This window comes from Lotus japonicus, chromosome 1 (assembly GCF_012489685.1).
Source record: "Lotus japonicus ecotype B-129 chromosome 1, LjGifu_v1.2".
Lineage (NCBI taxonomy): Eukaryota > Viridiplantae > Streptophyta > Magnoliopsida > Fabales > Fabaceae > Lotus > Lotus japonicus.
In genome coordinates, this window is record NC_080041.1 from 25,787,041 (window position 1) to 25,801,388 (window position 14,348).

General features: G+C 37.7%; 1 protein-coding gene across 1 annotated transcript; it reads left to right on the forward strand.

The window, feature by feature from the left end:
- The first annotated feature begins 6,007 nt into the window (after positions 1-6,007).
- Positions 6,008-7,744, forward strand: LOC130734272 (gallate 1-beta-glucosyltransferase-like). The gene has a single exon (XM_057586621.1). It carries the CDS (start codon positions 6,068-6,070, stop codon positions 7,550-7,552), a length of 1,485 nt encoding a protein of 494 aa, XP_057442604.1. The 5' UTR covers positions 6,008-6,067; the 3' UTR covers positions 7,553-7,744.
- The last annotated feature ends 6,604 nt before the right edge of the window (positions 7,745-14,348 follow it).

Below are 14,348 nucleotides of genomic sequence, written 5' to 3' on the forward strand. Positions count from 1 at the left end.
CCAAGAAATTTTGGCTTAAGCTAAAGAAGAGACCGTAGAGTTGACTTAATTGAGGAATGTTGGCTTAAGACAAATCATGGATGGCTTAGGCCAATAAATTCATGAGATCGACAGAAGCTTTGTGTGATGATTGAGATTTTGGCTTAAGCCACATCTGTTTGTGCTTAAGCCAAAAATAGTTACCTAGCCTTGAAGAAAACTTTTGGCTTAAGCCTAAAAGTTGCAGGGTTTTATTATAAAACCACGTTCAGATCTGTTTTTGGAAAGTAGAGAAAAGAACTGATAAAACGGAACCAGAACTTGAGAGAAAGGAAAACCCACGAAGAAAGAAAGGGAGATTGAGAGTTCTCGCACTCTCCGTCAAGCTGGGGAGACGCCGACGACGGCACATATCATCTTCTTCTCTACATTTCTTGTAAGCTTTAAAGCTTCCATGGAAATGGATAGCTAAACCTCTTTGTGTTGGAATTGGATGCAGTTTTTTATCTTGAATGTATTCATCTTGATTCTCACGTGGATTTCAATGATCTTATCTTGTTCTTCATGCTAGTTTTATATTGATCAACTAAAGCTTGATTTTGGATTTGATTGAGTGGTGGAAACTATTCCTTTGATTCTGAAATAGATAGATCATCTAGTGAGTTTTAGTTTTAGAAATGAAATTGGAATCAATTAGTCAATAAACATCTAAGCTAAAGGAAACTTGTTTTCCTAAATTATTCAAGGGGTTGATTTTTAGAAAGTGAAGTGATAATCCTTTTTATGAGGGAACTACGAAGAGGATAAGAAATGATGTGATGAAATCCAATATAGAAAGTAATTTATATGTGAAATTATAAGGATACTGAAGAGGTAATCGACAAAATCCAATTCTAATTGTTCTCTCTATTTGTTCACAATCCGTTTTATTACAGCTTTTCTTTTTATGTTCACAACGTATCTCAAAACAGTCAACTGAAACCCTTGTTGAACTCATTACTTAAGTAATTTTATTAAAGAACGACATTTGTATTAGCAATTCGTTGCGGATACGACAAAACCTTTTGCTATACTACAATTGAGTCTTGAAAAATTCGAAAGTGGTTAGGTAAAAACTCTTTCAACATTTTCCTATTTTACCCTTTTGAATTTTATTCATTACAACCTCTCATCATTTATTCTCTCCGCCTCTTATTTTAAGTCAATTTTTTGTCATAGTATATAAGTCACTTTACAATACTTATGAAACCTTAATTTTTTTTCTATGTTTGCTGTTATATTTAACATTCAAAATTAAAAAAATTCCCACATTCCAAAATTTTACTTTATTTCCATTGCAACTTAAAGATAGTGGAACATTACTATGGAGTGAAAATTTTAAATTAGTTTAATTTAGAAAATTTACTAAAAAAACAAAAAATTATTACAACCAACTAATTTTAACTAACTTTCTTAATTATAGAGAATTGGGAAAACATGATTTATAAATAAGGAGCGAATAGAGTATTAAATATGAATAACGCTAAAGTTCATGTCAATTTCAGTCCAAATTTTACAAAATCAAAATTTCTAGAATCAGTTATACAAATATCCAATTGTTTATTTTAAAACATTTTAGTTTTCCAAATTTTAAATTCAGACATAAACTTTTGGTACACATGTTCATATCCAAATATCAAATTTGATTCTAATCCCAATCTATCTGAACCGGTGAACTCTAACATTAGAACACTCATTCTAACTTTGAGTTTCTTGAACACATGCGAAGTCATCAAACGAATCATCGTCAATTTCGTTCATCTTCCGAATTCGGGTTTTCATCCTCAAAGTGTTCATCGAAGCTTAGTCTTCATCCTCGAAGCTCAATGTTAATCCTTGAAGCATTCCACTTCGAAGCTTTTATGAACTTGTTGTGTGCGTTCATCATCAAATCCTCGAAACTCGGTGTTTCAAGCTTTTCTGGGTCTGATCATGTTTGATTGCTAGAAATTTCTGCAAAGCAATTAAGGAGGGTTAATGAATTCATATAGTATGTTTATATCTAGAAACCATAATTTTAATCCACTTTTAAAATTCGCTTTTGAATCAAATTCAGTTTCATAAAATGGTTTTTTAATTAAATTCAATTGAAAATATAATTTTAAAACCGGTTTTCAAACAAAGTTCATTTTAAATCATGTTTTAAACCAAATCCGGTTTTAAAAACCGATTTTAAACTTATTCAATTTAAAATTCAATTTTAACCAAAACCAATTTTTTTAATGGGAAAAATACTTTTAAACCAGTTTGAAAACCATATCCAATTTAAATCTGTATCCAAATTTAAAATCGGTTTTGATTTTGGTCGTGAATAATGATTCTTAAACATAACTATTGTAAAAACATAAAATTACCACTTATATGGATTTTACTTCAGAATTTTATGCGAATTTTGCTACAGATATAGCGGTGGTTATTGAGCGGCGGTTTCAAACCGCCGGAAAGTTATTTCCTACAAATATTTCTTAAAAAATACTCTCTCTGTTCCTTATTAACTGTCCACTTTAAAGAAAAAAAATTGTTCCTATATATCTGTCCACTTAGAGTTTCAAGAGAGTAATAAATAATGTTTTTCCGAGAAATGTCCTTGCAGGAACAATAAATGAGAAAAGATAATATACATTTTAAAAGATGATATATGAAATCAAATAATACTTTTATAAAAAGTAACAAAATTAATTGCACTCCTTAATATGCGTGTTTCTTCTCTTTCTGAAGAGTTAAATAGGAACTGGGCGAGCAGTACTTTTCTACTGATTTTGTTACCCATTTTTCCTTCAATAACTTCTGAAGTAAATTCCGCAAGAATTTCTGAAGAAAAATCCGAATATGGTTTCATTGGTTTGGTCAAACGATTGAACACCCCAAGCTAAGCACACCTTGATGATGTGTAGCAGTATAGGACTTGTAACAAAAAGAAAAGTTGATAGGATGAGTGAGGTATGTTCTGCCACATCATGTAGCTCGTGCATCTCGTGCCAAGGAGGTACATAATGTCCACAGTCCACTTCTATTACCAAACTCCCGTTACGGCGCATCGTTAGCTTTCAGAAATTTGTGTCAGTTATTCCTCCAAGTCCTCGACGTCTACTTTTTCCGTCTAACTGCCGTTTGAGTTGAAAAAGGAATTGAATTTCTCTGTGTTCCCCCACCAAGTCAAATATAGTAATATACTACTCCATGAGTACTATTTCAGTTGAATTTCAATTTCTTGAACCAATAATGTTCAAATAGACAATATTAACTCAACGGAATTGGTAAATAATGATTGTATTGGTACATAATGATTTTTTGAAATCTTAGATTTAGAGTTCAATTTATATAAACAGCATTCAAATCTTACATTTTCTACACTTAATTTGAAATTCTATGAGCAATTTAATAAATAAAAAATAGACACTATTAGTAATATTTTAACTTTTGACGGTAAGATTTTCTCTTGAAACATTTGGCGAAACATTTATGTCTGCATTAATTCGACCCAATTATTATTTTATCTTGTGACACCGGCACATTTGGTAATAACTCTGATGACATCATTCTTTGATCCTATGAAAATTGAAAAGTACTCCTCCTTTGGACTCAAAAAAATATTCCTTGATTAATGATTTTCTTTTTTATATTCAAAAAAAAAGACCCACATATTTAGTGAAACAACAATGATATGTTCACACCTCAAATTTGTTTTAGAAATATGAAGGGGCAAGGCCTCGTAAGAGAAAAAACGCTAAACAACAAGAGCACGAAGAAGCTAATGCTACATCAGCATCCTGAACTAAAATACTACGACATTCCGCTAAAGGAGAACACAACATCTGTGTTCGAAAACTAAATACATTGGCAGTTTTCGCAAGACAGTTTGCCCGAGAGTTGACTTCCCGCAAGACATGGTGAAAAAAAACCTCCATACCACGTGGGATCCCACGCGCGAGTGGCCCCAACCATCCCCAAATAAGGATTAACCAGATTACCAGACGCATTAACCGCTGCAACAGCATCAACAAAATCACATTCAATCACAACCTTAGGAAAAGAGGTACTACCCAAGATCTTCACCGCTGTACGAATGGCCTAGAGCTCCGCCAACAAAGAATTTGAGGTACCCAAACATCTGCAAAAACCCTGCACCCAGCGACTAGCACTGTCCCTAAGCACTCCACCACAAGCTGCAGCGTTGTTATCCCACACCGATCCATCGACGTTAAATTTAACCCAACCAAGTGGAGGGAACAACCAACGTGTACTACTACAGCTTCGTGGACCTGTTTCAACGTCAATAGTCGCCATGATATCATCGTGTACACATCATTTTCAATTATTTTTATTTTTATCTCTCTTCTCTTATCATTTATCACATCATATTTTATCTCTCTTACTTTTTCTTTTCTTTCTATTTCTCTCATTCTTCCACCTCTTTCCATCTCAAAGAAAGGTGTGAAAGCAACATTATTCAGTAAATAAGAGCAACCCTGAATTTTAAGTACGTACCCCTTAAATAAAAACAGGTACCCAAACATTCGAGTAGAAGATGCTCGAGTCTCTTAAATATATGATTATGAGTTCGATTACTGAATCCATGTGTAATAAAAAAAAACATGATTACATAGTCTCCACATTACTGTCTGACAATACTTCAAGAAACTATTCTTTCGTCTTTATGCGGAAGGATATGCTTGAATAGCAAGAAAAAAACATGTGGATCCGACATTTTTTTTAGATTTGTCCAAATCACCAAGATAAATATTATGTGAAATAGTTTATATGATGTAACAATATTTTAGAGCCTGACGTGACTATAGGACGGCTAGACGATTCTTCCTTATGACGACCAGTTGCACCTTTAACTAGGATATGACGACTTGTTTCTTATAGAGAGAATAGGTCATGCCCATACGACTCTTGGGCTGAGGTTTTATGAGGTCGAAGAGTCCAATTAGACTAGCATTATGATTTTAGATTATCTCACTATAAAAATGGAAGTCACTCATTGTAAATGCGACCCATTTATTATTATACATACATGATATTATTATTTCTCTTCCTTTTTAGGTCTGCTAGGATTTGCGGTATCAATGTCTTTATTCCATGCCGTTCCTAGTCCTAGATCTAGAACAATTAGTATTTTGAATTCTAACTTATAACACCTGTTAAAATAATGTTATTGGCTATGTTTGGCATGTTTAGCTAATAAGTTAGCTGAAAGCTGAAAAACTAGCTGAAAGCTTATAAGCTAGCTGGAAGCTGATAAGCTAGCTGAAAGCTGAAAAGCTACGTGATTGAAACAAAAGTGTTTGGTAAAACTAGCTGTTAAACAAGCTGAAATTGTAAAAGGACATAAAAGGACATACTTGTATAATTATTTTTATATTTAACATTACTTTATTTTTACATTAATACCTATATAATATTAATATTAAAATTATTATCACTTTAAATATTTTTATTAACTCAAGTTATTTATCATCTTAAAAATACATTATTAATTTTTACTTGTTTTTATTAATGAAATATTTTTAATACTTGTGGTGCGCACCGGTGTGGCGGAAATGGTGACGAGAACTACATAAGTGTGAGAGGAAAATGAGTTTAGTGTTTTTATAAATATATAAGGGTAATGGTGAAATTTTAATAAAATAATAAAGATAAAAATGAGAATAAATTTAATAAGCTATAAGCTTTAAGCTATAAGCTACCTGAGATAGCTTATAGCTTAAAGCTTTAAGCTACTGAAATAAGCTCTTTCACTAAACACTTTTAAAGAGCTTTTAAAGTAGTCAAATAAGCTTTAAGCTAGTCAAATAAGCTATAAACTAACTGAAATGACATGCCAAACAAAGTTATTGTCTTATTGACAATATGAAGCTAAAGGTGATTTTACCAACATTTCCATACAGTAATCTAGACAATTACTACTACATTTCTTTTTTTACATTTAGAAATATAAACTAATTAAATATTCCACTTAATGTCCCTCTATTTAATGATAGACACAGAACTCAAAATCAATCAAACAATAGTAAAGCAGAAAACAATAGGAAAGCAGAAAGCAATGGTGTCCGAATCCCCCATTCATGTGCTCCTAGTTTCATTTCCAGCACAAGGACATATAAGCCCTCTCCTCCGACTAGGCAAACACCTCGCCGCAAAGGGCTTATTCGTCACTTTCTCCACCACCCGCCAAAAGGGCGAGGAGATGGTGGTGGCAGCAGCAGCAACCACCACCACCACCACCGCCACCGCCAACGGAACATCATCACCACCACCACCCACACCAATCGGCGACGGTTTCCTCCAGTTCGACTTATACGACGACGGTTTACCAGAAGATCATCCCACAAGGAACGACCTTAAAGATTACTCACTTCAGATTGCGGAATATGGCAAGAAAATTCTACCCCAGTTGATCAAAAAACATGCAGATGCAAATCGTCCTGTCTCATGCATCATCAACAACCCTTTTGTGTCATGGGTTTGTGAGGTAGCCGCTGAATTGGATATCCCTTGTGCTATGTATTGGATTCATGCTTGTGCTACCTTTGTTGCTTGTCATCACTATTTTCAAAAATTAACACCTTTTCCTACAGAAACTGAGCCTTACCTTGATGTTCAATTGCCTACTTTACACCTTAAATACAATGAAGTCCCTGGATTTCTCCACCCTTTTAGTCCAGTCCCTTTTGTGCAAACCTTGGTGACCCAACAATTTGACCAATTGTCTAAAATCTTCTGCATAATCATGGACACATTTGAGGAGCTAGAGCAAGATTCTTTCAACTATTTGTCTTCAGATTTAAATATTTTGATTAGGCCTGTTGGGCCTTTGTACAAGATGCCATTAGGAGCAGCAGCAGCAGAGAATTCTAATAGTACTTCCAAAAAAGCTGATGATTCCATTATTGAGTGGTTGAATTCAAAGCAAAAATCATCTGTGGTTTACATTTGTTTTGGCACTATTCTTCCACTACCTATTGAACAGTTAGGTGAAATTGCTTATGCTCTGTTGGAATCTGAAGTCTCATTCCTCTGGGTGTTAAGGGAATCTCACAAAGAAGAAGCTTTGAAAACTGGTGCTTTCCCTGATGGGTTTTTCGAGAAAATCAGTGAGAGGGGCAAAGTGGTAAAATGGTGCCCACAAGAGAAAGTTCTAGCCCACTCTTCAGTGGCATGCTACTTCACTCACTGTGGCTGGAACTCGACGTTGGAGACGGTGAGTTCAGGGGTACCCATGTTGACATTCTCACAAATCAGTGACCAGATGACCAATGCAAAGTTGATTGTGGATGTGTTTAAGGTGGGGATTCGAGTGAGTCATCATGGGTTGTCTGAGAAGAAATTGGTGAAGAGTGATGAGATAAAGAGGTGTTTAGTGGAGGCTATGGTGGGGCCGAAAGCGGAGGAGCTGAAGCGGAATGCGTTGAAGTGGAAGGATGCGGCGGCGGCCGCCAGGGCTCGCGGTGGCTCCTCCGACAGGAACCTTGATGCGTTTGTCGAGGATATTAAGAAGGTTGCCGTGAAAAAATTTGTCGGTAATTAATTAATGCAACCGCTTGTGTTCTAAATTTCCTATAACGTTTTGTCAATTCAAGAATTAATTTCGTACGCGATGTTTCTTTCACGGTACTTGTCTACTGTCCTCTTTTTTGCCAATTTTTTATTACTTTTAGGTAATTTGTAGAATTGTACTCTACCATCCGTTTTAATATCTCCGTTTGCTATTTTTATCGGATGTTTCTTGCTTGCTTTGTTTTTACTAGGAATAAATATAATTTTAATCTTTCTAGAAGTGAATTATTTTATCCTCTTTCTAATTTTCTCATTGATTTTAGTCTTCAAAAACAAAGGATTATTGATTTTGATCTCTCTATTCATTTTGTAGCAGTTTAAACTGTCACTAACATATTTTGTGACAGTTTAAAAACCGTCACTAATGCACAAAACCCACCACAAAATGTGTTAGTGGTAGTTTAAACCACCACAAATATGAATAGATGATCAAAATCAATAATTTGCTATCTTTGAGGACCAAAATAAAAAATAAAGTAAGATTGAATACAATAATTCACTATTTTAGGAGACCACAAACATATTTAACCATAATTTTAAATGTACTCTAACTGCGGTGTTGTTTACAAAGAAGTGAATCGTGCCTCACTACTGAGATTAAACAAGAACTATTGTTTATAAAATGAATGGCTCTGATTAGAGCTGGGTACGCAGGTGGCTCGCCCCGTGCAGGTCCGCCCCGCACAAGCCCGTCTCACGTTGGCTCGCCCCGCGTTGGCCTGCATTTTAGCGGTCCTCTATTTTCCGGGCTATAGCCCGCACTAGTCCGCGGTTTCGCGGGCCGGTCCACGGAATTTGGCCTCTCTTACACCTTTTTTGCCCTCGTAGGCCCGCCCTGCATTGACTCACCCCGCGTTGGCACGCTCCGCGTAGGTCCGCATTTTAGCGGTCCTCTATTTTCCGGGCTATAGCCCGCACTAGTCTGCGATCTCGCGGGCCGGCCCGCGGACATCGACCCGCTTACCCAGCTCTAGTTGTGATTAAAAGTTGGTTTATTAGCAATTTTGGTGCCCAGAATCACATGTGTAAATAGGGTCTTTAAAGTTTAAAAATAACATTTCACTACCCCACGTTAGTCTTCGTCAACACTTTTGGTCCCCCAGCATATTTCTGTCCAAAAGTTAACGTTTTTGTCCGAGTTGGTTTTTTTAAATGACGTGGTATGGGATTTGGAGAGAGGAAGGAACATCACTGCCTCTCATGTGATTCAATCTTATCCTTATTTCTCCATCTGCATCGTGTTCTCCCTCTCCCTCTTCATCTCTTCTCCCCTAAATCACCAACCCTAACCAATCCTCTTCTTCTCCATAACAATGATATGTTAAGAGAGATTTGGGGGAATGTAAGAGGAACCTGCCACTACCATCTCACCAAGCTAGTCCCTCAAGCAAACACATCAAACTGAAAATCAAGATCCAGAACGAGCTGGTCTTTCAACCATAAACCCAACAACACTACAAGGGACCCAGAAATCAAGAATGAGAAACCCATGGAGCAGGTGCAGGTCTGGTTCGATCTCCCTCATTTTCGTAGCACACAGGGGACCCAGATCTGGTTCGTATTAGGGGAGGAAGAGGGTGGGGTTTGAGACATCGACGAGGAGAGTGGCAGAGGAGGTGGCGACGAGCGACAGAGGATGTAGGCGGGACCAGCGGCAACATACGAGGGAAAGGGAGGAAGGTAAGTGTGATGGGTTGTGTCTAATTACCGCTGTTGCAATCATGGAAATGGTTGTGCTAGAAGCATAATAGAGAGAAGCTTAGTCATGGCCTCTACTCTTCAATTCTGGGGTTGGTTTGAACTACTCCCTATAGATAGAAATTTAATTTTTATATTGGGACGGTGGTTTTGAGCATCGTTTTTGTTTATATGTTTAATGGGATTTTGATTTTGTTTTTGAAATTGGGACTAAGGATCTGGGTTTTTTTTTCTGAGAGGAAGATAAAAATTCAAGCTTGGCTTCAATCGTTCATGTTTCTCTAGGCATTTGGTGACTCTTCATTCTAGCTTTGTACCGTCGTTTTCTGAGCGGATTGAGATTGGGGTTTTTCTTCTTTTTTGAATATTCATTCCTTGGAATTTCTGGGAATTATGAAGAGAACACAAATTTCTGGGTTGGAAAGAAAAAGAAGAGGATTGGTTAGGGTTTGTGATTTGGGGGAGAAGAGATGGAGAAGAAGAACACGAAGGAGAAATAAGGTTCTGAACTTCTGATTCAATCATGTGAGTAGCACATGATTTTCATCTCTCCTAGTAACCCTTCTCTCTCGTAATCTCATGCCACGCCAATTAGAAAATTTTCCAACTCAGATAAGAACGTTAATTTTTGGACAGATATCTGGTGAGGGATCAAAAGTGTTGACGAAGCCTAACATGGACGAGCGAAATACTATTTTTAAACTTTAGAGACGTCGTTTGCACATTTCAGAATCCTAGGGGACCAAAAGGGATAATAAGCCTTAAAAGTTGTGCATCACTAAAATATCTTAAGGGTCCGTTTGGTACGTCGTATTCGGCATGATAGTATATGCTTATACAATACATTATGGATTTATCCATTGTTTGGTGCTCACATTGTATTGTGCTTATAAATCAATCTCTTCTTATACATCAAAATGATGGATTATTTAATCCACCCTATAAATGATGGATAAGGCATGATAAAAGTGCAATGTATAAACTACTTGAATATATTTAATCAACCGCCACCACAATCACCTTCCACCACCATCGCCTCCACTACCACCACCACTGTCCCCGCCACCATAATCACCCTCTACCACCACCGCCTCCACCACTACCACCTTCACTACCGCCACTACCATAACCACCGACCACCACCACTACCTCCACCACTACCGCCACCACCGCCGCTGCCATCACAACCACCCTCCACCACCACCGCCTCCACCTCCACTGCCGCCACCGCTACCTCCGTCGCCGCCACCACCACCACGCTCTACTCATCGATATCGCCACTACTACCACTACCATCGCCACCAACACCACCCTTCACCACCACTGTCACCACCACCCTCCACTACTGCCACCATCGCCACTACCGCCACAACCGCCGCCACCACCATTCACCACCACTGCCACCCATCATCACCTTCCAATACCATCACTACCACACCAACAGTGTCGCCACCAAAGTATACAGTGTATGACCAAACATTGTATAGTATTAAAATTTTATCAGACCTTATCCTATCAGGCCTAATACAATAAGACCTTATTGTAACGCCCCGAATTTCGGGTGTCACTTTAGTAACCTATCAAAGTTAATATGCAATATTTTCCAAACGAATGTATAAACACGAGTATTATTTTTTTTTCTTTTCGAAGTGTATTTCCAAAACATGTCGTGCATCCTCCCAACTACAAAGCCTAACCAATAGAAACAACTCAACAAAACTATTATGCAATGACACCATGAATCCGACATACTCCCTACGATCTCCACATCGGGGAACCGCAGGAAAGCAATGCATCGGAACCTACCCGAAACCTCAAATATAAATTCCTAAAATCTTTATGCAAGCTTAAACCAATAACGGTAAGCTCTCTAACCCAAGGCTCTAGCCTTAAACCAGACTCTACTCGTCGAGTACTCCACTATCCTTCAAGTCTTCATCTCTACTTGCACAAAGGTTAAGCTCCTTCGAAGATTCTCTATCGCCTAATAGCGTTAAGCGCCCAAACAACAAATAACAAACAGAAAGGGTTAACTCCATGCAATTACCACGTAGAAAAGAGAAAATCATGTTATTCAAATTTAAGTGCATATCATGGCACATAAACTAGCAACTTATTTCAAGATAAATGACAACATATATCCAACAACATGAAATCAAATCATATATCAGCAAAATCAACGATATGAATTTAACTCAGATATCAACAACTTAGCAACATAGATACCACAAACAGATAAGCTAACAATATAATCAAAAATAGATATCAATAGAAGCAACAACATAGAATTAAACCAGATATAAACAACCTCAACAACATAGAATCAACTCATATGACAATAACCTCAAATAAGATATCAACAACCTTAAAAATATACATCAAATCAGATATCAACAATCCTCAACAATATAACATCAAATCAGATATCAACAACCTTAAAAATATAACATCAAATCGGATATCAACAACTTCAACAATATACATCAAATCAGATATCAATAACCTCAACAATATAACATCAAATCAGCTATCAACCAAAACATCAGAAGCAAATATTATTGCCCTATAATGCAACTATATGCTGCAACCAAAATGGATCGATCAATAATGTCTCGCAAGACGGGACAGAGCGAGGAACGGACTCCCCTGAACTATCACCAAATAGCGCCCATGAAAGACGGGACAGACGGAGAACGGACTCCCCTGAATGCCACTTAATAACGCCCATGAAAGACGGGACAGTCATGTGAAAATATCCACTCCACTGCCACTTAATAACGCCCATGAAAGACGGGACAATCATGTGGAATGAAACCACTACACTGCCACTTAATAACGCCCATGAAAGACGGGACAGACAGAGAACGGACTCCCCTGAATGTCACTTTATAACGCCTCGAAAGACGGGACAATGCCGTGGGACAAACCCACCTCATTGCCACTTCAAGCAAACCAAAACATCTCATCCAACTCAGTGGTCACTCAAACAACAATCTCTAATTCAATAATCAAATCAACAAAATCACATGTTATTCATATTATAAACAAACATACGTCTCATCAAAATGCATACTAACTCAGCTCACTATTTCAACATAACAACAATCAAGGTATCAACAATAACCATGTCTTATCCACTAGAAAGCAGTAATGACAGAAACCAGTAAACGGCCGAAGCCTCTCAGAAAACGGAGACACACGTCTCAATAAGTTCACTCGGCCGAAGCCTTCAAAAAACATTTGGCACAAGCCTCAGAAACAGTCAACATAAGCAAGCATACAACATTGCAAGCATAATAATCATAATCCAATGCCAATCAATATAAACATCTTCATCTCAAGCGCAGGCAGTGCGATAAAAGCAGGCAAGACTCAAAGACACGCTAAAACTGAGTTACCCTTACCTTAGCCAATTTCTCCATCCAAGCTCAACATCCCAGTCCAATCCAAAATAAAGCTCTCGAACCCAGCAAGTTCCCCGGGCGTCCTCCTCAGTTGTGAAACCTCACCAATTGCTCCAAAATCTCTTTCCTCAGCTCAACTCGTTCCAAACCTTAAGTAAAGTATCATTGCTTAGTCGCTAAGAAACAAAACAACTAATAACACTATCAAAACCCGAAAATAAGCTTTCGAAGCTCTAGAGTTCGACATTTAGGCACGAATGGACAATAAGACAGGTTTTCGCTAAAATGCGCATAACTCGAGCTACAGAACTCGGAATGACACGAAACCGGAGCCAAAATTTCGACAACGGAAAGAGCTACGCTATAGCTCAGGTCATAGAGACCCAAAAATTATTTTTGGACACGGTACCCTAACAAATAGGTTTCGGCCACTCTCAAAAATAGGGTTTCCGAACTTTTTCTTCGATCTAAATCAATTCCTAGGTATTCTTAGGCGATATCTAGGCCAGGGAAACTCTCAGAAAAATTAGCGGGTCGAAAACTGTCGCAGGGGTATTTTGGTCAATATTTTTAGCTCGGAAACTCAAAATCAGAATTTCGAAAAACAAATTAGATGGGGTCGATACCAACGACGATTATGACGACTAACCCTACTGACGCTAAGCTCAGTCGAGAGTTTTTGACTCAAAAAGCGGAACCTCAGCATAAAATGAGTTTTTAGTCAGTTTTTTAGATCTACGGCGACTCGGTGAAAATCCGAACGATCCAACAGTGATTATAGCATGTTGGGTTGCAGTAGAAGATAGTTGGAAAGAAAATCGAGGTAATCAGACATTTTTACAAAAAACTCTAAACTTTGAGCACAGAAATAGCTAGAATAAGCCGACAGAAAGCAGAAATAGAAGTAAGATTAAGCATCCTTACCTCTGTGCCTACGCGTAGCTTCTGAAATCAGGACGATCGGGCAAGAATCGGAAAAAGCTCTGCACCCCTCTCTTTCTCTCTCTAACTCTCGGCCACTTTGGGAGAAAATGAGACATTTTCTCATTTTTTCCCCTTTTTATAGTAGAGGGGAAAATCCGAAAAATCGATATTTTGCGGTTCCGGTCGTTTTGGTACTTTCGTCTGCTGATAAAAATTGAGTATTCGGCGACAGAATGTCGAAACTCAAATCAAGGTTCATTTAATTGAGGAAAATGTCTCAAAGACGGTGTGAGTCGATTTATGCCGAAAAACTACTTTTTGCAGTCGACGTCGGATGAGGAAACTTCCTTCAGGAAAAAGATCACAAACGTCGAAAAAAATGAGGCAACGCGGATGGAAACTTCGTTAGAAGCTCCGAATAGAAAAACCCTTCATTCAAGGTCTTAGTTAAAGTTCCCGAGACGTTAAAGTCTGGCTTCGGCGGACTTCCGGGAAGCGAAACCTAACAAGCGTACAGTCCAGGGTTTCGTATCGGAAAGCTAGTCATGGGAAAAATACTCAGAGGTTCTTATTCTCTTTAATTCTAAAATTCTCTTAAACAATGCTCTAGGAGCGGATATAGCCTTTTTCGGACACTCTCGACCTTAGTCTGGTGCGAATATGGCTCGTGCTATCAATCAAAATGACTAAAGTGTCATCCTTAAACATACTGCGAACTTTCGTCTTCATAACGCTAATCCA

Bases quoted from the DNA above. Each gene is read 5' to 3' on its own strand.
- LOC130734272 (XM_057586621.1), top strand. From the start codon at position 6,068: ATGGTGTCCGAATCCCCCATTCATGTGCTCCTAGTTTCATTTCCAGCA.